Source organism: Hyperoodon ampullatus, assembly GCF_949752795.1.
Source record: "Hyperoodon ampullatus genome assembly, chromosome: 8".
Lineage (NCBI taxonomy): Eukaryota > Metazoa > Chordata > Mammalia > Artiodactyla > Ziphiidae > Hyperoodon > Hyperoodon ampullatus.
In genome coordinates, this window is record NC_136921.1 from 27,880,242 (window position 1) to 27,905,203 (window position 24,962).

At 36.3% G+C, this 24,962-nt stretch overlaps 1 protein-coding gene across 5 annotated transcripts in view; it reads right to left on the minus strand.

Annotated features, from left to right (window-relative positions):
* UNC80 (unc-80 homolog, NALCN channel complex subunit) overlaps positions 1 to 24,962 on the minus strand; it is a gene marked incomplete at both ends in the record, with an annotated part of 239,774 nt that overhangs the window by 123,027 nt on the left and 91,785 nt on the right. For 4 of the 5 annotated variants that reach the window (XM_079710608.1, XM_079710606.1, XM_079710605.1 and 1 more), the window contains 2 exons: positions 8,676 to 8,811; positions 12,191 to 12,403. In XM_079710608.1, the coding sequence (XP_079566734.1) occupies positions 8,676 to 8,811; positions 12,191 to 12,403 (349 nt within the window). Of the gene's footprint in view, positions 1 to 8,639; positions 8,812 to 12,190; positions 12,404 to 24,962 lie in introns of all 5 variants that reach the window. The other variant, XM_079710604.1, reaches the window with a different exon arrangement.

The following is a 24,962-nucleotide window of genomic DNA, read 5'->3' on the forward strand; positions in this document are numbered from 1 at the left end:
ATTTTTAAAATGCAAAATGAGCTATGTATTGAAATGAAAGTGAAACTAAAGCAGACATTCCAATCTTATATTCAGTGGAGGCTACATGACTCTAGAAATTGCCTAGATTGCTACTGTTTTTAAAAAATAATTGAACACTAGATATTTAGTATAAACTTCCAGATCTGTCCTTGTAATCCTGAGGATATCATTTAGATTCTTCTTGTCAGTCCTATAGACGTTGAGCTTGGTTTTAGTCCAGGCTCTCTCATAACTATCATCTGAAATATTCTGTTACAATGAACAAGTATTGACTTATAAATAACCTCACCAAAAAACTAATATACCATGCATCATATTGGCCAATGATACTTATGTGGTCTCATGGAGATTTGAGATAATTTTGGCCTATGAAGATACATCCATCTAAGGTTGCTTTGGCTCTTCTCTGTTCTGAAGGACCCCTAGGAGATCCAGGGCAGTTTGGGGATATCTCCTGGCAGGCCTAAACTAGGTTCTGTGATTTCTGGATAATCTTCAAGTCCTCTTACAAATCAGACCCAATACTATGAGTCATTCTAGGACAGCCTAGACTCTTGTGAACTTGAGGGAATCTTTGGGGCCAACTTTCATCATTACGCTAAAAGACTAATGTCAGAATTTGGTATTTTGTCAACAGCTAAGTCCGGAAGATTTCTCTGATTTGATATGGGCTGAGGAAGAGCAAAATGATGAAAAAATGCAAAAAAATATTACTGGTATGAAAGTAGAAAAGAAGACAATATGTTTTCTGTTAGTATTATTTAGTTCTGTCCAATGTTATATTCTAGCCATCCTTTTACATTTCATGCCTATAAGGATGAAGTAGGTTTGGTATCACTTAACTAAGGACAATCCATAAGACATCATCAGGGAGTCTGAACTTCAAACCACTAAGGAAGGTCAAAAGGAAGAGGCTTCAATGTCTTCATCAGATAACAATACTAATTCCAAAACTGTCCTGACATTTGATATTCCATAAAAGGCAGTGGTACACATACACACAAGCTTGTATGGTATAGAACACACATATGCACAAAATGGTGTTGAGAAGGATGTTCAGGAATCTCTTTGTCTCTATTCTTCTACGATGGGACTCAATTATACTTTTAATAAGTACAATACATCAAAGATTCACAGTTCTAATAATCTGAATCCTAATATTTTAATTTCATGTTAAATATCATAATATACTATGATTAAATATTTCAATATTTTAGCAATTTGAGAGGCTTTTCATGTGTAATTTTATTTGCTCTACTACTTTTTAACTTTTATTTATTTATTTATTTTAACATCTTTATTGGAGTATAATTGCTTTAAATGGTGTGCTAGATTCTGCTTTATAACAAAGTGAATCAGCTATACATATACATATATCCCCATATCTCCTCCCTCTTGCGTCTCCCTCCCACCCTCCCTATCCCACCCCTCTAGGTGGTCACAAAGCACCAAGCTGATCTCCCTGTGCTATGCGGCTCCTTCCCACTAGCTATCTATTTTACATTTGGTAGTGTATATATGTCCATGCCACTCTCTCACTTCATACCAGCTCACACTTCCCCTCACCCCATGACCTCAAGTCCATTTTCTACGTCTGCATATTTATTCTTATCCAGCCCCTAGGTTCTTCAGAACCTTTTTTTTTTTTTTAGATTCCATATATATGTGTTAACATATGGTATTTGTTCTTCTCTTTCTGACCTACTTCACTCTGTATGACAGACTCCAGGTCCATCCACCTCACTACAAATAACTCAATTTTGTTTCTTTTTATGGCTGAGTAATATTCCATTGTATATATGTGCCACATCTTCTTTATCCTTTCATCTGTTGATGGACACTTAGGTTGCTTCCATGTTCTGGTTACTGTAAATAGAGCAGCAATGAACACTGTCATACATGACTCTTTGAATTACAGTTTTCTCAGGATATATGCCCCGTAGTGGCATTGCTGGGTCCTATGGTAGTTCTATTTTTAGTTTTTTAAGGAACCTCCATATTGTTCTCTATACTGGTTGTATCAATTTACATTCCCACCAACAGTGCAAGAGGGTTCGCTTTTCTCCACACCCTCTCCAGCATTTATTGTTTGTAGATTTTTTGATGAGGCCATTCTGACTGGTGTAAGGTGATACCTCATTGTAGTTTTGATTTGCTTTTCTCTAATGATTAGTGATATTGAGCATCCTTTCATGTGTTTGCTGGCAATCTGTATATCTTCTTTGGAGAAATGTCTGTTTAGGTCTTCTGCCCATTTCTGGATACAGTTGTTTGTTTTTTGGATATAGAGCTGCATGAGCTGCTTCTAAATTTTGGAAATTAGTCCTTTGTCAGTTGCTTCATTTGCAAATATTTTCTCCCATTCTGAGGGTTGTCTTTTGGTCTTGTTTATGGCTTCCTTTGCTGTGCAAAAGCTTTGAAGTTTCATGAGGTCCCATTTGTTTATTTGTTTTTATTTCCATTTCTCTAGGAGGTGGGTCAAAAAGGATCTGTGATTAATGTCATAGAGCGTTCTGCCTATCTTTTCCTCTAAGAGTTTTACAGTGTCTGGCCTTACTTTTAGGTATTTCATCCATTTTGAGTTTACTTTTGTGTATGGTGTTACAGAGTATTCCAATTTCATTCTTTTACATGTAGCTGTCCAGTTTTCCCAGCACCACTTATTGAAGAGGCTGTCCTTTCTCCACTGTACATTCCTGCCTCCTTTATCAAAGATAAGTTGACCATATGTGCGTGGGTTTATCTGTGGGCATTCTATCCTGTACCATTGATCTATATTTCTGTATTTGTGCCAGTAGCATACTTGTTTGATTACTGTAGCTTTGTGGTACAGTTTGAAGTCGAGGAGCCTGATTCTTCCAACTCCATTTTTCTTTCTCAAGGTTGCTTTGGCTATTCGGGGTCTTTTGTGTTTCCATACGAATTGTAAAATTTTTTGTTCTAATTCTGTGAAGAATGTCATTGGTAGTTTGACAGGGATTGCCTTGAATCTGTAGATTGCTTTGGGTAGTATATTCATTTTCAAAATGTTGATTCTTCCAATCCAAGAACATGGTATATCTCTCCATCTGTTTGTATAATCTTTAATTTCTTTCATCCATGTCTTATAGTTCTCTGCATACAGGTCTTTTGTCTCCTTAGGTAGGTTTATTCTTAGATATTTTATTCTATTAGTTGCAATGGTAAATGGGAGTGTTTCCTTAATTTCCCTTTAAGATTTTTCATCATTAGTGTAAAGGAATGCAAGACATTTCTGTGCATTAATTTTGTATGCTGCTACTTTACCAAATTCCTTGATTAACTCTAGTAGTTTTCTGTTGGCATCTTTAGGATTCTCTATTTTTAGTATCATGTCATCTGCAAACAGTGACAGCTTTACTTCTTCTTTTCCAATTTGGATTCCTTTTATTTCCTTTTCTTCTCTGATTGCTGTGGCTAAAACTTCCAAAATGATGTTGAATAATACTGGTGAGAGTGGACAACCTTGTCTTGTTCCTGATCTTAGAGGAAATGGTTTCAGTTTTTCACCATTGAGAATGATGTTAACTGTGGATTTGTTACTTATGGCCTTTATTATATTGAGGTAAGTTTCCTCTATGCCTACTTTCTGGAGGGTTTTTGTCATAAATGGGTGTTGAATTTTGTTGAAAGCTTTTTCTGCATCTATTGAGATGATCATATGGTTTTTCTCCTTCAATTTTTTAATATGGTTTATCACATTGATTGATTTGAGTATATTGAAGAATCCTTGCATTCCTGGGATAAACCCCACTTGATCATAGTGTATTATCCTTTCAATGTGCTGTTGGATTCTGTTTGCTAGTATTTTGTTGAGGATTTTTGCTTCTATGTTCATCAGAGATATTGGTCTGTAGTTTCATTTCTTTGTGACATCTTTGTCTGGTTTTGGTATCAGGGTGATGGTGACCTCGTTGAATGAGTTTGGGAGTGTCCCTCCCTTTGCTATATTTTGGAGGAGTTTGAGAAGAATAGGTGTTAGCTCTTCTCTAAATGTTTGATAGAATTCACCTGACAAGCCATCTCATCCTGGACTTTTGTTTGTTGGAAGAGTTTTAATCAGAGTCTCAATTTCAGTTCTTGTGATCGGTCTGTTTATATTTTCTATTTCTTCCTGGTTCAGTAGTGGAGGGTTGTGCTTTTCTAAGAATTTGTCCATTTCTTCCAGGTTGTCCATTTTATTAGCATATAGTTGCTTGTAGTAATCTCTCATGATCCTTTATATTCCTGCAGTGTCAGTTGTTACTTATCCTTTTTGCCTTTCTAATACTGTTGATTTGAGTCTTCTCCCTTTTTTCTTGATGAGTCTGGCTAATGGTTTATCAATTTTGCTTATCTTCTCAGGGAACCAGCTTTTAGTTTTATTGATCTTTGCTATCATTTCCTTCATTTATTTTTCATTTATTTCTGATCTGATCTTCATGATTTCTTTCCTTCTGCTAACTTTGGGGGGTTTTTGCTCTTTTTTCTCTAATTGCTTTAGGTGTAAGCTTAGGTTGTTTATTTGAGATGTTTCTTGTTTCTTGAGGTAGGATTGTATTACTGTAAACTTCCCTCTTAGAACTGCTTTTGCTGCATCCCATAGGTTTTGGGTCATCGTGTTTTCATTGTCATTTGCTTCTACATATTTCTTGATTTCCCGTTTGATTTCTTCAGTGATCTCTTTGTTATTAAGTAGTGTATTGTTTAGCCTCCCTGTGTTTGTATTTTTTACAGATTTTTTCCTGTAATTGATATCTAGTCTCACAGCGTTGTTGTTGGAAAAGATATGTGATACTATTTCAATTTTCTTATATTTACCAAGGCTTGTTTTGTGACCTTTATATGATCTATCCTGGAGAATGTTCCATGAGTAGTTGAGCAGAAAGTGTATTCTGTTGTTTTTGGATGGAATGTCCTATAAATATCAATTGAGTCCATCTTCTTTAATGTATCATTTAAAGCTTGTTTTTCCTTACTTATTTTCATTTTGGATGATCTGTCCATTGGTGAAAATGGGGTGTTAAAGTCCCCTAATATGATTATATTACTGTCAATTTCCCCTTTTGATGGCTGTTAGCATTTCTCTTATGTACTGAGGTGCTCGTATGTTGGGTGCATAAGTAGTTACAATTGTTATATGTTCTCCTTGGATTGATCCCTTGATCATTATGTAGTGTCCTCCTTTATCTGTTGTAATAGTCTTTATTTTATTTTTTATTTTTTTTTTTTTTTTTTTTTTTTTTTTTTTTTTTTTTTTTTTTTTTTTTGTGGTACGCGGGCCTCTCACTGTTGTGGCCTCTCCCGTTGCGGAGCACAGGCTCCGGATGCACAGGCTCAGCAGCCATGGCTCACGGGCCCAGCCGCTCCGCGGCATATGGGATCCTCCCAGACCGGGGCACGAACCCGTATCCCCTGCATCGGCAGGCGGACTCTCAACCACTGCGCCACCAGGGAGGCCCAATAGTCTTTATTTTAAAGTCTATTTCATCTCATATGAGAATTGCTCCTCCAGCTTTCTTTTGATTTCCAGTTGCATGGAATACCTTTTTCCATTCCCTCACATTCAGTCTGTATGTGTCCCTAGGTCTGAAGTAGGTCTCTTGTAGACACCATATATACAGGTCTTGTTTTTGTATCCATTCAGCCAGTCTATGTCTTTTGGTTGGAGAATTTAATCCATTTACATTTAAGGTAGTTATCAATATGTATGTTCCTATTACCATTTTCTTAATTATTTTGAGTTTGTTATTGTAGGTCTTTTCCTTTTCTTGTGTTTCCTGCCTAGAAAAGTTCCTTTAGCATTTGTTGTAAAGCTGGTTTGGTGGTGCTGAATTCTCTTAGCTTTTGCTTGTCTGTAAAGGTTTTAATTTCTCTGTCAAAACTGAATGAGATCCTTGCTGGGTAGAGTAATCTTGGTTGTAGGTTTTTTCCTTTCATCACATTAAATATGTCCTGCCACTCCCTTCTGGCTTGCAGAGTTTCTGCTGAAAGATTTGCTGTTAACCTTATGGGGATTCCCTTGTATGTATTTTGTTGTTTTTCCCTTGCTGCTTTTAACATTTTTTGTATTTAATTTTTCATAGTTTGAGTAATATGTGTCTTGGCATGTTTCTCCTTGTTTTTATCCTGTACGGGATTCTCTGTGCTTCCTGGACTTGATTCACTTTTTCCTTTTCCATATTAGGGAACTTTTCAACTATCATCTCTTCAAATATTTTCTCTGTCCCTTTCTTTTTCTCTTCTTCTTCTGTGACTCCTATAATTCAAATATTGTTGAATTTAATGTTGTCCCAGAGGTCTCTAGACATCCTCAATTCTTTTCATTCTTTTTTTCTTTAGTCTCCTCTGCAGTAGTTATTTCCACTATTTTATCTTCCAGTCCACTTATCCATTCTCCTGCTTCAGTTATTCTGCTATTGATTCCTTCTAGAGAGTTTTAAAGTTCATTTATTGTGTTGTTCATCATTGTTTGTTTGCTCTTTAGTTCTTCTAGGTCCTTTTTAAATGTTTCTTGTATTTTCTCCATTCTATTTCCAATATTTTGTATCATCTTTACTATCATTACTTTGAATTCTTCTTCATGTAGACTGCCTATTTCCTCTTCTTTTTTTTTTGGTCTGGTGGGTTTTTACCTTGTTCCTTCATCTGCTGTGTGTTTCTCTGTCTTCTCATTTTGCTTAACCTACTGTGTTTGGGGTCTCCTTTTCACAGACTGCAGTTTCATATTTCCCATTATTTTTGGTGTCTGTCCCCAGTGGCTAAGGTTGGTTCACTGGGTTGGGTAGGCTTCCTGGTGGAGGGGACTAGGGCCTGTGTTCTGGTGGATGAGGCTGCATCTTGTCGTTCTGGTGGGCACGTCTGTGTCCAGTGGTTTGTCTTGGGGTGTCTGAGACCTTATTATGATTTTAGGCAGCCTCTCTGCTAATGGGTGGGGTTGTGTTCCTGTCTTGCTAGTTGTTTGGCATAGGGTGTCCAGCACCGTAGCTTGCTGGTCGTTGAGTGGAGCTGGGTCTTAGCATTGAGATGGAGATCTCTGGGAAAGCTTTCACTGTTTGATATTATATGGTGCCGGGAGGTCTCTTGTGGACCAGTGCCCTGAACTTTATTCAGGTATTTCAGAGATGCAGGGTACATCAAGTTGACTGTGGAGATTTAATCTGCTGCTCCTGAGGCTGCACAGAGAAATTTCCCTTTCTCTTCTTTGCTCATACAGCTCCTGGGGTTCAGCTTTGGGTTTGACCCTGCCTCTGCATGTAGCTCGCCTGAGGGCATCTATTCTTCACTCAGACAGGACAGGGTTAATGTACCAGCTGATTATGGGGCTCTGGCTCACTCAGGCAAGGGGGAGGGAGGGGTACGGAATGCAGGGTGAGCCTGCAGCAGCAGAGGCTGATATGATGTTGCAACAGCCTGAGGCACACCATATGTTCTCCCAGGGAAGTTGTCCCTGTATCACAGGACCCTGGCAGGGGCGGGCTGCATAGGCTCCCAGGAGGGGAGATGTGGATAGTGACCTGTGCTTGCACACAGGCTTCTTGGTGGCTGCAGCAGCAGCGTTAGTGTTTCATGCCCATCTCTGGGGTCTGTGCTGATAGCCATGGCTCACGCCCATCTCTGGAGCTCATTTAGGCGGTGCTCTGAATCCCCTCTCCTCACACACCCCAAAACAATGGTGTCTTTTTTCTTAGGCACTTCCAGACTTTTTCCCAAATTCCCTCCTGGCTAGCTGTGGTGCACTAGCCCCCTTCAGGCTGTGTTCACACAGCCAACCCCAGTCCTCTCCCTCGGATCTGACCTCCGAAGCCCGAGCTTCAGCTCCCAGCTCTCACCCATCCCAGGAAGTGAGCAGACAAGCCTCTCAGTCTGGTGAGTGCTGGTCGGCACCGATCCTCTGTGCTGGAATCTCTCTGCTTTGCCCTCTGCACACCTGTTGCTGTGCTCTCCTCTGTGAGTCTGAAGCTTCCCTCCCGCCCACCCCTGCCTCCACCAGTGAAGGGGTTTCCTAGTGTGTGGAAACTTTTCCTCCTTCACAGCTCCCTCCCAGAGGGGCAGGTCCCATCCCTATTCTTTTGTCTCTTTTTTTTCTTCTGCCCTACCCAGGTACGTGGGGAGTTTCTTGCCTTTTGGGAGGTCTGAGGTCTTCTGCCAGTGTTAAGTAGGTGTTCTATAGGAGTTGTTCCACATGTAGATGTATTTCTGATGTACTTATGGGGAGGAAGGTGATCTCTACGTCTTACTCCTCTGCCATCTTGAAGGTCTCCCTCAGGTCTAACCCTTTTTTAAAACTCCAAGAGCAGTAATAAAATACAAACCCTGACCAGCCCTCTTCTGGGGCAGCACAACTATGTTTTCTCAAGTAGGCCTAAAACTGATCTTCGTATTTACAATATTAAGAGTCAGAGACTACAAAGCAATGAGTTTTCCATATTGCCAACTCTTTGCCCCTGTCTACAGTCTTCTCCTTCTGGTTCCTGCTCTCTCTTTGTGTGGCTTTATGCACATGCTCACATCCATGCAGAGGGAATAGGGGAGAAGGTGCAGTGGGAGACATGGGAGGGTGGTAAGAATGTGAAAGAGGAAAGAGAAATATTACGTGCTCCTAAAGCAGAGGTTCTTACAAGCAGGGGTTCTTGTAGTAAAGGGAGTCTCCTTACTGTCATCTAAAAAGTCTTCCTCCTCATCCTCCTTTCTCAGTCTCCTCTTGGTCTCCTCATCATAAATGAGACCCAGTAGGTTGGCTGGGCTCTCACTTTCCCCATGGCACAGCTCATTCAACCGGATGCCAATTGCCTACCATGAAGAGAAGAAGAATGAAACAGCATGAGATACGTCAGACTGTAAAATAGGCTCTCACATTACAGAGGTCACCAGCAACCAATTAATGGGAATTATTTTCAGTATAGGCCTCCTCTGTCTGCCACAGTGTTGTTATCACCGTGTTTCATTTCCCAATGTGGGAACCCAGAGAGGGAAGGCACTGATGCTATCTCTAAGGTCACTGTGTCTAAAGACTTTTAGGAAATGGAATGGCATTTTTTATTCTCATACAAAACATTTTCTGAAAATATTTCTATTTCCTCAAAAGTCATCTATTTTATAGATTTCACATAAGGGAGTATGCAGTTGTTTTTTGTTGTTGTTGTTTTTGTTTTTTGTCATTTTTTGTTTGTTTGTTTTGTTTTACAGTTGTCTCTAATGAAGGATTTTGCTGTAGTAAAAAATAAGAAGTCACAGTTCTTCAGAGTGTTTCTGATTATGCTATTTTATGAGAAAGGCACTATCATGCTAATGAGCTTGGAGATTGGCATGAATTCTGGAACTGCAATTTTATTTGTATCTGTCATCATATATGCAATCAATGACTTTCTTAGAGACTTTGTTCCCCACCTCCATGATACACTATGAATGAGAAAGAAATACTATTCTTTTGATAGTGTACCCAACATCAACATTAGAAATATGATTTTTAATAAGTCAGCACATGGGCAATACTGGCTCTTACAAGGTATTCATAAAACCAACACTTAGTATCTGTTCTTCTGAATCATCAGGTACTATTGTCTGATTTACCAAAAGGAATTTTCCAAAAGAAAATACAAAATATGCTACCTCTATCTAATTCCTTTTACATTCCAATGACAAATTGTATGCAACAAAAGAGGAGATGCATGCTTAAGAAAGAGAGTCAAAAAGCTAAAATGAGCACTGAACGTAGAATTTGACAGTTTGGTTACTCTGTGCATTAATAAGAACAAAATTCCAGCTACTTTTCTTTTTTCTTCCTATATCATCCTTTTCAAATATTTAGAAAAGTTACTACATTCTGGGCATGCAAGAGATTAGATTCACTACTGGAAACTGACAAAGATATGTCCAGAACACTTTAAATAAAAACACAAGTTGTTTGAACGTCTTGGCTATCTGAAAAGAAAGGGGTCTGCTTAAACTCTGGAATTAAGTGGGGAGTAACAAAAACCACAAAAAGGAGAAAGAAAGCAGTGTAGAAAAATATCACAGCATCCTAAAATTTTAGCTGCTAACCTGAGAAGTTTTAAGCAAACAAAACAAAACATAAAAGCAAAAACCACCACCTCAACAAAAAGCCTTGTCTTGATGCTACTCTTTTGGAAATCCTCTCTAAGGAAGGAGATGTGGAATTATGAGTCTGGAGTGGAGCCAGCAGACTTAATAGTGAGATTCACAGGGGGAAAAAAATCTACATCGATCCTCCCAGGACGCTGAAACCAAGCAATTTAAGTTAAACCCACAGTTCATAAAGCTTAAAAGGTTGCTCAAAAAATGAATTTGTCTGGGATAATACTAAATACCTAAATAATAATTAAGAGCTCTATGTCTCTTCTAAGACCAGAAAAGTGCCTTGGGAATACGTTTATTCCTATTTCATTCATCAAATATTTATTAGGTGAGGTAATTTGTTATGTATTGAGTAAAAATAAAGTTGAATAAATTGTTATAGTACATCAGTATCTTTGTTTGATGTGCCCTTGTAGATTATAAACCTTCATAAAGAAGGATCATTGTTAGGCACTTAGGAAAGTTAGGTTGAAAGACTTGCTCTAGGTTGCTCAGCAACCTTGAACTCAGAGTCAAATAGGGTATCTGACTCTGTGTCTTGCTCTTTACTTCAAGGAGCTTATAGTCTTTTGGGGAGGTAATAACATACCAAAATAACAGTCGTGTAAAAGACTGAAAGCACTTTATTTATTAGAATATGGAGAAATCAGATTCATTTCAGAGAATCATACAAAGTTTCATTCCTGTAGATTCTGAAGAATTGCTGTGTAGGCTAATAGGGAAGGGGAAAAGTGGATATTCCAGATGGAAAGCTTCAAAAGATCCATATTCAGGGAAATGCACTGACATGTTCAGAGACTGACAAATAAGCCAATTGGTTGAAGCACCATTTTGTGAGAGGAAATAATGTGCCTGAGGGCTTGGAAAGGTAGATTGTGACTAGATCCTACAGTTCATGAAGCTGGACTTCATTTTGCATTCTGAAGAAGGATGAAAGGTACTTTCTGAGTGGGGGAGAGCCTTATCACTCATTCGAGGAACACTGTGATAGCTGCCTAACAATGCACAGAAAAATCATATATCCTTTCAAGAATTAATATAATAACATTACTATTGAACACCTCTTAGATGCAAAGCATTGAGATAAATGTTCTTTAGATACATTAGCTCATTTGCTTTATCATCCGTAATCTTGGTGTGATTTGAACAAAGGTTGTGGAGAGAGCAGCAATGCCAGGCTAAGCAATTTGGGTTTTATCCCAAGGGAAAAGGAGGGCCACTGAAGCACTATAACGTGATTTGCATTTTAGCCTAATCACTCTGACAGCAGTTTGAAGAATGAATTGGAGGGAGCAAGTCTGGAGGCTGGGAGATAAGTATGAATGTTCTGCTTTTAGATGAGCTATGCCAAAGGGAGATGATTTTACTGCAGTGTGTAGGATGGGCCAGATGAGGGGAGATTGTGGGAGGAGACTAAATAGGAAAATACTTTAGTCATATAGATGAGAAGTAATGAAGTTCTGACCTAAAAGGGCATCAGTGACATGGAAGAGGTGGAATCAATAAGAGAAGAAGGTTTGGAATATGTTCAAGGCTGTCATCTTAGATGATGGTGGTACTATCAATAAGAATAAAAAATTCAAGAGGGGTTGCAGATGGGGGTGTGTTTAAATGGAGAGAAGGGTTTTATTTTGGTCAGATTGAGTTTCAGGACATTGAGTGAATGCCTCCAAAGTACAGTTGGTGATGCCGGTCGGGGATCCAAAGAGTGCTATGGATAGAGAAGTGTATGCCCCTGGCATACAGCTGACAGTTGAAAATACAGGAATAAATGTAATCCTGATGCAGATTATACAGGAAGAAATTATAAGAGATGCTGAGAATGTTTACATTTATAGGAAGGAAAGAGGCAGAGGACCAGGAAAAGAGACAGAAGAGATAATAATGTCTAACTTTGTAGATTTACTGGGAAGATTAAATGAATTACATTTATTTTCCCCTGAAATGTTTTGTTCAGTGCCTAGTACATAATGGATACTCAATAAATTGTCTCCCAAACAAATGAACAAACATAAACACAAAACTTCTTCACTTCACTCAGCCTAATTTTTATAGAAGAAAATCAAAAGCTCACGTCTCCCCATTGGTAGAAGAGCTTGGCAGCGTTCCACTGCAGCTTCTGGTTCCGCTTGTTGCCCACAATGGGAGACCGTCCCCTGGAAAGGCCTTTCTTGGTGATATTCACATGATGCCCTTTCATCCACTCTGGCCAGTTGCCACGGTTGCAGCGGTAAACAAAACGGGCACATTCCAGGAACAGCGCTGCTCTGGCTACTACAGGCGCTTCCTGAGTAGGGTTGTTAAGGAAAGAGTAATGTAGGATTAACAAACAATGAAGTTGAACTTAAATTAAATGACTATGTACTCTTAGTTTATTTTCGTCTCCGTATTTTGATTTAGTTTAGCCATATTTCCCAGCATAGTGTTAGCATGGTTACAATAGTAGTGGGAAATCTGAAAAATGAATCCATGAAGGCAAATTTGGGTATTGAAAAATTAGACATTTTAAGTAGGTTTCTGAGTTTAGTTTTCTCCTTTTGGAGAGTATCAAGTAATTTCATGACTCTTTGCATATTTCAGAGACAGCTGGGATTTAAGTGTGAAATAATTTTTAATCAGAAGATTTTAAATATGCTTTTTTAAACCTAAAATTAACACGATGCAAACACATATTCAATTTCTAGAACTAGTCGTATGTTAACCAAGGGTGTCAGTAGGGATTTTGTTATGTAGGACCATCCACAAGCTCCAAGCAAGTGCAACTGCTTCCTCATTTTGGCTAGCAAGAAAAGGAAGAGCTTACTACATTAGGCTGAGTTGTGAGAGAAAACAGAGAATAAAATGGGGCCTGAAATGGAAAATAAACAAACAAACAAATAACTAAATTAGACTGAGTTAGTCTCTTTCCCCAATTTTTCATAAACAACAGACCAAATTCTGCTCAAATAGGCATGGTTTCAACTGAATATGTTTGACAAAGAGGAAGTTGCTTAATTGATAAATGAAAAATAGAGCATTTCTTCAGGAAAATAAAAATATGGCTCCATCTTGTCAAGACATGCTTGAGAAAAATAAAAGAAACAGCTTTTAGTTGATACCCAGAAATTGGTAAGAGTGAGATATCTACTGAACTCTTTATATATAAAAAAAAGATAATAATAAGGGAAGGAGTGTGAACTTTCCCATAGGTCAACAGGTCGCAAAAAGGACATACATCAAAAATTCATTCGTGCCAGTTAAAAAAATATACATCACAATATTAGCTATCACCTCAGTTACCTAATAACCATAGGTTGCTTAGTAAGCACACGTTTTCAAATTGAAACTGTTTTCATCATTCAAGCAATAGCATTCCTAACAATCCATCGATCCATAATGTTAAAATAGGGGCTAATATACAGAGAATATCAATACGTGCCAATAAGTTTTTATAAGTTGTAATTCTTAATTATCATAACAACCCTGTGAAACAATATCTTCATTTTAATATATTTTTTAAATGAGGTATAATTTTTCCACTATTGTATAGCTGGGAAGAAGTCAACACAGGATTCAATCTCAGGTCTCTCTCATGCCCAGATCTGTACTAGTTCCTCTTTGGTATCTACATTGTCTTAATTTATACTCATATAAGCCTTGGGAAAAGATGATTTCTAGAATACATGTAGAAAGTCACTGCTTACAAATGGGACAATTGTGACTTCCCTGGCGGTCCAGTGGTTAAGACTTTGCGCTCCCAATGTAGGGGGTGCAGGTTCGATCCCTGGTTGCAAACTATGATGCCACAGGCCGTGCGGCACAGCCAAAAAATTAAAAAAAAAAAAAAGGGACAATAATGTCATGTAATGTTATTTACTAAAACACAAATGTATAATCACATCATTTTCCCATTTAAAATATATTATAGGCTCAATCTACCTCAGTCATCAATGAATAAAGATAACTGACATTCGTTATTTGGTTCACCTCTCTCTCTATCCCCATCTCAAGTGCTCTGTGGTCCAATTATGTCAAACTGGTTAGTCTCCCAGATATGACATCTCATACATTTCCATGTGTTGTTTCCATGACTTGCAGAGCCTTTAAGCCCCTTTTCCATCTGGCAAATTTCCACTTTAAGCTTCAGTTTAGTTACCTCCTCCAAGAAGCCTTCCTTAATCCCTTCCTTCTTCAGGCAGAGTTGGCTACTTCATACTGTTGAGTACCACACTATCTCAAATACCCTGGATGATTCAAGTAAGTTAGCCCATTAAGCATTTTCTCATTGTCTAAAACTTAAATGAAACCATCAAGAATTCTAATAAGAAATTTATTTATGTTGGGACTTAATTTTAAAAAGCATATGTTGTATTGCCATGACAAAGTTAATTTATGTGAAAAGGCAGAATACAAGATAAACACAATGGTGAGACTCTATCATTAATAAAAGATGGACATTGGTGATGAGAAACTATCATCAACTCCACTGGTGCCAAGACTTTGCAGCAAGTCACAGGGATAGAAAGACTTTAGATTGCAAAGGGTCAGATGACTTTCTGTATCAAACCTATCATTACTGTGGTGCCATAATATACTGACTAAATATCTATACTCTCTTCTTGTATTAAATATTCATTTTACTAAACACCTCAGATATGCTAATCTGCATCTGGAAAGGCTGGAACATCTATCTCTAAAAACGAATGCCAGTCTGGAGGGCAAGGCGAGTGATGCAAATTTATTTTTAGCCTGTCACATTTGGACACATTTCCAATAAAAAACAATGGGATTCATTGCTTAATGATGGGAAGACAGAAACAACACTGCTGGAATAGCATTATGTTATGAACCCTGGCTCCTTCACAATGAACAAGGGTAAAACTTAACCTAACTCAAATGTATGGGGCAGAGGTGGGTTTTTTTTTTTCTTTTAATTGTTCTTAACTACTAGATGGCACTGAGAGGACTAACAGAAGATGAATAAAAAACCCAAATTGTGCTATGTAAGGTTTCCTATGTCGATTGGCTTGCCTTCTTTAGAAAATATGTTTTTATTTGGTTAGGAAGCTCAAGGCGTTTTGAATGAAAAGCAATTTTAATTCTCTGCTCTGAAAAGCTTCTTATGATAAAACCCAGACATCATCAGTTATTGGCCCTAAGAAATCCTAATCTAAATTGGGAAATAGAATTGAGATCATTATCAAAATAATTCCCATTAATTAACCATACAGCACAACATTAAAGGGAGGGTTGGTTATTATCTGATAAATTTGATCCATGTAAATTGGATCAAACCCAGTAACTTTTGGAAATGTCACTGTTTGAATTAAGGGATGATGATGTAGCGTGACTTAAACATTGCCTTCTTATTATAAGCCTCAGAAACCTGGTAGGTGAAAGCACACTTGAGATGGCACTGAGTACTACCAATTTCTGGGGTATTGTAGTGTGTATGTTACTATACAGAAAACAGAATACTGCTGCGGTACAAAGCTAAGTACTCAACTATGAATCCTAGTAGAAGATACTCAGCAACAAGTATCAACTTCACACTGTGTGTGAAAGTATTCAAGGCAGTCTACTGTGGGTGTGGCTATGGGGAATTATCTTCCTTATAAGTTCCTTTCAAAGTGTAAGTTAGAAAGTATTGATTTTAGGAGCAGGGTTACAGAATACCTTAGACAAAGGATTCTTCCTGGACTTAAAGGAAATTCAATTTTCCCTCTTTTGATGGAGCTTACCTCTTATGGCTCAGTGCAATCTGAAGAAGCAGTGAAAAATGGAGGCATGACAGAATGGATAGGGATGAATTCACATCACAGAGAAAGACAGCACAAATGGAGAAAAATGAATCAGAAGAATGCTGCATGGATGAAAAGAACCGCAGAGTATCAGAGGCATACTTAAAAGTGAACATCTAAACAAAATTTAATACCATTGGTATACCAATTTTGCTGGTGGTCCTAAATGAAAAGTAGGCATATTTAAATTCTTTTTTATTAATATGTCTGCCAGATCACCTTTTTATGTTCCATAACACCACAGAGTGGCTTCAATTCCATTATGTCATAACTTCATAGTTCCCAGACAAGCAAGAATCAATTTTAACTAGGAAGATAAAATGTTAGGTTGAACGTTATGGAATTTCTAAGTTTGAAGGTCAAAAATAGTAGAATATCATCAATTTCATATGGTTCAGTTTTATATAAGGTGTTCTCTGCAATGGCTACAGAGCTGTCTAGTTAAAATTACAAAATGTCATGCATTATGCAGCATGGATTTCTCTAACATTCTACAGCTAGAAAACATCAAGCATCAAGCTATTTTTCCTTGACTTCCTTTGGCATTTTCCTGTGTTATATAAGATCGTTATGTATATTGAATGTTTCCTTTATGAAAGTAAAGAAGAGAACTAGAATACTAATTCAAACAGCTGTGCTTTATTTTGCCTGGGGACCTAGAAAATATTGTTACCAAGGTATGATGGTTAATTGAAGGTTATAATTGCAATACATTCCTTTCCCTGAAGGACTGTATCTAAACTTATTATGTGAGAAGAAACACTGACTGATCCTGAAAACTCATAACACAGGACAGGAACTAACTGGTTTTAAAAAGTGAATAGTTTATGTTGGTCCCTGAGGAATTACATAATATTTGTATTGCCTTACAATAAAATATAAAGCTCTTGCTGGTGTAAGATACCTATTTATTTAAAAACACTGGGAATAAGCAGTTATTTTGGTTCTTCGTGTACAATGGAATCTTGTTTGCTAGAGGGCATGTGCTTGTGACTCAGTATTTATTACTTAGCTTGTACTGAATTCTCTGCCTGACTGAGATCATTAAGCAACTGACAGGCTGTCTCTGCCCCTGCCCATTTCTGCAGTAGCTGAGGGCAACAGAAATGATTCAGATGTCAGGCTAGAGGCAGGCATTATTGTTCAGTACACAGTCTGGCGGGGTAGTCATTTTAACACTTACTCAGATCATGCTAATATCTTGGGTAAGTGTTTTAAAAACCAAATGAGGACTCCTGTTTCTGACAATATGATGGATTAGGTGTGAAGACAAATAGCTTTTGGTTTAGACACCTAAAAATGCTAGATAAAATACCCCAATTTTTTCACTTTCTTTTTGCTTTTGTTTCTAACATGAGATGATAGACCATTGGAGAGCAGAAATTACAAGAAAGTGCAACTCTGGGGTGAAGGTAGGGAGAAAGGTGTGAACTAGTGTAGGAATATATGCCCCAAGGGTTTCTACTGACTATGGCAAGACCAGAGTATGGGTTTTCAATGGGCCACAAATTAAATGTCTGGGTCCAAAGTGGAGTGTGAGATCAGGCCATACACTCCTATATAAAGCCAATATCCCAGGTGCGTGTCACTTTCATTGCATGAAAAATAAAATGATCTACCCCACAGAAGTAAGCTTGCATGACTAGTCTTGGCCCTGGGTAGAAAAGAAAGAAAAAGAAAAAGAAAAAGAAAAAGTCTTAAATGAGAACTTCTAATCAAAATTCCACATTTTCATATAAGTTTGGAGTAGAATGGGCACTACTTTCATGCTCCTTGCACCCAAAAAGTAGTTAAAAAATGATCTTAGGTTGGTGATATTTTGAGGTGCCTGAGGAAAAGAAATGGAAATCCTCTCTGGAGGAATACTTTAAACTAGTGCTTCTCAAATCTTCAAATTTGAGTATGCATAAGAGTCACTTGAGTATGTATAAGAGAATATGGTTAAAATAGATTCTTTGGGCCCACCCCCAGAGATTCTGTTGCAGATGTTGCAGGGCCTGAAAATCTGCATTTCTAACATACTCACAGATGTTGCTAAAACTGCTGGTCCACTGAATAACACTGCTTCTAACACAGGTCTTAAAGAATCAGCACAGATATAGTTTCAAGGAGTTAAGCTTATTAAAAATATGTTTTAAAAAATTCACCATGAGTAAGAGTAGGAAGAAACAGCAAAGTGTAGAATCAGATCCTTTACAAAGACTGTGGCTATAGGAATCATAATGTATCAAATACATCTACAGATTAATGTGGGTATTGAAAGTAGAAGGAATTAGATTATCAAAGTTGACAATGTAATTTTAAAACAAGAAATAGAACCTTTACAAATAAAAAATATAGTACTTGAAATTTAAAACTCAACGGATAGATTAAAACAAAAATTAGATCCGTTTTTTTCACCTTCAGCATTATTGGCCAGTTTGGCCAGATAATTCTTTTTTGTGAAGTGTGCACTATGTATTATGAGATGTTTATCAGAATCTTTATTAACTACCGACTAGATGCAAATAGCAATTCCCAAGTCATGACAACCAAAAATTCCTCCAAACATTGCCAAATGTTCCCTGGTGGGCAAAGTTACCCCTCGTTAAGAACCATGAAATTAGACACAGGTGAAAAAAGAAAAAGTGCAATGGAAGAGAACTAGCCAGAATACAGCATAGAAAGATATGAAGAAATGATAAATATGAAAGAAGTTGTCAAAAACAGAGGATAAACTGAAAAGCTCTATCATGCATCTTTTCAGTTTACAGAAGGAAAAATTAGAGAAAATGTGAAAGACACAATCTTTGAAGAAATAACAGTTGGAAAATTTCCAGAATAGACATAATTTGCCAATTACATGATTCACAGGCTTAATGAAATATGAAATATAGGCTAGAAACTTTTTAGTGAAAGTGCAAAAGATCAACAATAAAGAGAAGGTATTAAAAGCAACTGGGAGAAGGAATTGGGGGAGACACATTACCTATAAAAGAATTTCAATTAAGCCAGAAGAGAAGGGGATAATATCTTTGAAGTACAGAAAGAAAATTTTAGCCTATGATTCTAATTCTATCAAAAGTATCTTTCAAGAATGAGACCAAAATAAAGACATTTTCAGTTAAACTGTAGCTGAGAGAGCTACTGCCAGTTGATCATCACCAAAGAAATGTCTGAAAGGTTTCCTTCAGGAGGATATAGATCTTAGAAAGGAACATCTGAGATGCAAGGAGAAATGGTGAGCAAAGACTATGCTAAGCTTTTGGTCAAATTTAAAAATCGTTTTCCTAACAATCAATAAAAATAATGTCTACTTTACCAATGTTAAAACAAAAATGAGAGAACTAAATCTTGAACAATAATTGGGGTTAAAACCCTCTACAGTCTTTTACTGTTTGAAAGAAGAGTAAAGATACTCATTAAATTTAGACTTTGTTGAGTTAAATATGCATGCAATTTTTAAAAATATAAATAGAATAATTTTAAAACTGATAAAGAAAAATGAATAAAACAAAGCTAAACCAAACCAAAGCAAGAGAAATAAAACAAAATTTAACACTATTTGAAAGAAGGCATGAAATAATGAATATACAATGAAATAATGAAAAATGAAATAATGAAACATATAATGAAATAATGAAAAAATGTGGTAAGTAGGCAGAAGAAGACAGAAGTGAATCTATATAAGTAATCATAATGTGTGCAAATGTACTAAATTTTCTAGGGGAAAAAAGGTCACTAAAATGTTATAAAAATTCAAATACTTGCTTTTTACAAGACACATACCTAAAACACAGAGATGTAGAAAAGTTGAAAGGAAAGGACAGGACTGGCAAAAAGACCAGGCCAATGCTAATAAAACTGTTTCAGCTGTATTATTATCAAAGAAAAATATATCTTACATATGCTAGAAATAAACTGGGTCACCAGATAGTGATAAAAGGTTCATAGCACCAGATACTTGTCATACTTCTAAACGATCTGCCTCTAAATCAATAAAACAGAAATTGCTGGAACCACAAAATAAATGGACAAGTTTGTCATCACAGAGGAGATTTTAACACAACATAGTGATTGACAGATCAAGTAGTGAGGGGTAAAAATAAGAATATAGAAGACTTGAATATAAAACACTGCACCCTGATGGACCTAGAGGGTATTATGCTAAGTGAAATAAGTTAGACGGAAAAATCTGCATGATTTTACTGATATGTGGAACCTAAAAAACAAAAAAATGAACAAACAAAGTGAAACAGACTCACAGATACAGAGAATAAGCTAGTGGTTGCCAGAGGTGGGGATGGGAGGTTGAGGGGGGAACAGGGTTTGGGTAAAATAAGTGAAGGGCATTTAAAGTTTCATACTTCCAGTTATAAAATAAATAAGTCACTGGGATATAATATACAGTATAGGGAATACAGTCAATAATATTATAATAACTTTGTATGACAAAGTTGACAGATAGTTACTAGACTTACCGTGATCAATTCATAATGTATATAAATGCCAAATCACTGTGTTGTACACCTGAAATTAATATAATATTGTATGTCAACTATACTTCATTTAAAAAAAAAAAGGAAAGAAAAGCCTCTACGTTGTGCCCAGCAACTGGAGAATGCACATTCTTTTCAACTACACATGGAACATTTACAAAAATTAATAATGCTCTAGTTCATGAAGCAAGTTTTAATTAATTCCAAAGAATCAGTATCTGAAAATGAAGTTAGAAATCAATAACAAATGGATACCTAACAAAACTCTGAAATGTATAAAATTGAAACACACACACTCGTACATATTTACATAACCCATGGAAAAGGAAACCATTAAATAAATTAAAAAGGACTTAAAAATAAATTGTAAAATAAATACTACTTATCAAAATTTATAACGTGATTGAAGGAGTACTTAGAAGGAAATGAATAGCTAAATGCCCAGTTTTTGAACAGAAAAAAATAAAAGTATGAGCTAAGCAATCAACTAATAAGCTAAAATAATAATACAATGAATTCAAAGCAAGAAGGAGGAAAGAATAAAAATAAGGGCAGGATATACGCAATATTTTGTAATAACCTATAAGGGAAAAGAATCTGAAAAAGAATATTATACATATATGTGTATTTATAACTGAATCACTTTGCTGTACACCTAAAACTACAACATTGTAAATCAACTATACTTCAATAAAAACAATAATAAGGGCAGGAATTAATGAATTAGAGAACGAGATACAATAGAGAGAATCTCTATTGTACCATTAAAAAAGACTAACGAAATTGACAAATATCTGGCAAGCCTAATCAAGAAAAGGAAATAATTTTAGGAATAAAAACAAAAAATAATTACAGATGCTGCAAAGATTAAAAACTAATAAGAAAATGTTATGATCAATTTTAATCCAACAAATATGAAAATGGAGGTAAAACTGACAAATTGCTAAAAAAATCAAAATTACTTAAATGGACTCAAAGAAATAGAACTTTTGAATTATCAATTCAGATCTGAATTTCAATTTGAATTTTAATTATATCAAAATTTATCTGTGGACTCAATGTAATTCCAAGAATAAATCAAAAGATTTTCATAGAAACTGACAAGCTAATTATAAAATTCACATGGAAGAGCAAAGAGCCAAGAACAACCTAGGTGATGTTCAAAGTTCAAGCTATTAAGACAGAGTAGATTAATGCAGAGCACACATGGAATGCAACAGGAAAAAAAACTCAGACTTACACCCATGCATGCATAGAAACCTGACACATGATTAAGATGGTGTTGCACATCAGATAATAAAGTATGAATTAGTCAATATATTATGCTAGGATAATTGTTTTTCATGTGAAAAGAAAAGAAAGAAAAAAATCCTGTTTTATACACACAATAAATTCTAGTTAAAGACCTAAATGTGAAATGCAGACTTTAAAAATTTCATTACAATACAGCATAAGGAAACAAAACAAAATGATATACTCTCTAGGGATACAAGCTCATGTGGTAAAATAAAGCAAGCACAGTGAAGATTAAAACAAAGTTCAAGACAGCAGTGTCTTCTAGGAGGTAGGGGTGAGTAATTAGGGAAGGAGATACAGGGGACTTTAAAGAAAGTGGAAATGTCCTATTTTTTAAGATATGTGGTGGATATGTGACATTCAATTTTTTTCTTTAAACTCTACATATTCATGATATACATCCTTTTTATGCTACATTTCATAGAATGTTTTCAAACATTCAGTATAGAATACCCTAGAATAAAGTCAATAATTTGACCATTTAGTTTTGGTTATTACTGGATTATTTCAACTTTCCTTATGATTCAAAAGAGGACACGATATTATTTTGCTTTGATAGTTCCTAGTCTGCATATATTCCTAACTCCTTGAAAAAAGCTAATATCCATTCATCACCAAGTAGTTTTATGATGGTAAACCCCAATGTGGATTACATTTGTTGCAGTGAACCTGAAAGTATGACTATATGGTAATCAAATGTTTCATTTTCCGCAAGAGTTCTAGTTTATGTCTAACTGGTATAATTATTGATAGCACTCCATTTCACTCTCCAAAGTGTCCCAATTTGGATAAAAATTATATAACCAGTCCTTCTAAAACTATCTATTTATGAAGCTATTATAATTTAACATGAATTAGGTTTTCTCTGTCCACAGACTAAGGAGAAAACTATGATCCCATTGACTCTTATATTCATGAAACTGTTCCTAAAGCAAACTGACATTATGTGTTATTTATGCTAATAAATTACCAGTAAATTAGAAATCATTATGTCTGTACATGTTATATATTCAACTGGGGAAAAAAAGGATAATTTCACCTGAAATATACATAGACAGAAGTGCCTTTTGTTTGAACTATTTTTGTGCTTGTAGATTATATGAACCTAAAGATAAAATGAGTCCTTTATAAAACATATCTTTTTAAAAATGCCTTACAGTTGGATTTATTAAATTTACTCTAAAGAGGAAGAGTGTGAGGAGGAGCTGTGCTGGACTAAAAATGGATCCAATTATCCCTTTGTAGTCATAGCAATAATGACAAGAGGACTGTTTAAAACAAAAGCCTTCAGATGGGCAAGACTTTGAACATTGACATTTCTAGTACTTCTTTCATTTAATAATACCTTCTAATTCTGAAGAAAATTGGAAACTTGAAAACAATCACATTTAAATTCTATGATGAAGGCAATGAAACAATGAAAACTGTTCCAAAATAAAATTACCTCATAATGTAAACACTTTATTTAAGCTGCACTTAAAAAAATGAATGCAACATCCAACAAAAGCAAACAATAAAAGAGAGATGGGAGAAAGTGAAGGACTGGAAAGTGATGATGAACTGAACACATTCATTTTCCCCTCCTCTCCCAAATCCTATCTGATGAAATGGTAGAATCTATATCTATGTATAAATCTGTATATCTATACCTATATCTGCATCTGCATATCTATCTGACATCTATATCTATCTATCATCAATCTATCCATCTGTGTCATTTATATCTACATCTATATATATTTCTATATTCGTATTTCTATCTCTATATTTATACACACACATATATGTATATGACTAAAACCACAAATGCATTGGAAAACATATAGAATATAATTTTTTTAAATATCTTTATTGGAGTATAATTGCTTTATAGTGTTGTGTTAGTTTCTACTGTATAACAAAGTGAATCAGCTATATGTGTACATATATCCCCATATACCCTCCCTCTTGCGTCTCGCTCCCACTCTCCCTATCCCACCCCTCTAGGTGGTCACAAAGCACCGAGCTGATCTCCCTATGTGATGCAGCTGCTTCGCACTAGCCATCTATTTTACATTTGGTAGTGTATATATGTCAATGTTACTCTCTCACTTCGCCCCAACTTACCCTTCCCCCTCCCTGTGACCTCAAGTCCATTCTCTATGTCTACGTCTTTATTCCTGCCCTGCCACTAGGTTCATCTACCATTTGTTTTTTTAGATTCCATATATATGCGTTAGCATACGGTATTTGTTTTTCTCTTTCTGACTTACTTCACTCTGTATGACAGACTCTATGTCCATCCACCTCACTACAAATAACTCAATTTCATTTCTTTTTATGGCTGAGTAATAGTCCATTGTATATATGTGCCACATCTTCTTTATCCATTCATGTCGATGGACATCTAGGTTGCTTCCGTGGCCTGGCTATTGTATACAGGGCTGCAATGAACATTGAGTACATGTCTCTTTTATTTATTTATTTAATTTTTGTGGTACGCAGGCCTCTCACTGTTGTGGCCTCTCCCATTGCAGAGCACAGTCTCCAGACACGCAGGCTCAGCGGCTATGGCTCACGGGCCCAGCCGCTCCGTGGCATGTGGTATCTCCCCGGACTGGGGCACGAACCCGTGTCCCCTGCATCAACAGGTGGACTCTCAACCACTGTGCCACCAGGGAAGCCCACGTCTCTTTTTGAATTATGGTTTTCTCATGCTATTTGGGGTGTTTTGTGTTTCCATACGAATTGTAAAATATTTTGTTCTAATTCTGTGAAAAATGCCATTGGTAGTTTGATAGGGATTGCCTTGAATTTGTAGATTGCTTTGGGTAGTATAGGCATTTTCACAACACTGGTTCTTCCAATACAAGAACATGGTATATTTCTCCATCTGTTTATGTCATCTTTGATTTCTTTCATCAGTGTCTTACAGTTTTCTGAGTACAAGTCTTTTGCCTCCTTAGGCAGGTTTATTCCTAGGTATTTTATTCTTTTTGTTATGATGGTGAATGGGATTGTTTCCTTAAATTCTCTTTCTGATTTTTTGTTGGTGGTGTATAGGAATGTCAGATATTTCTGTGCATTAATTTTGTATCCTGCAACCTTACCAAATTCATTGATTAGTTCTAGTAGTTTTCTGGTGGCATCTTTAGGACTTTCTATGTATAGTATCATGTCATCTGCAAACAGTGACAGTTTTACTTCTTCTTTTCCAATTTGTATTCGTTTATTTCTTTTTCTTCTCTGATTGCCGTGGCTAGGACTTCCAAAACTATGTTGAATAATAGTGGCGAGAGTGGACATCCTTGTC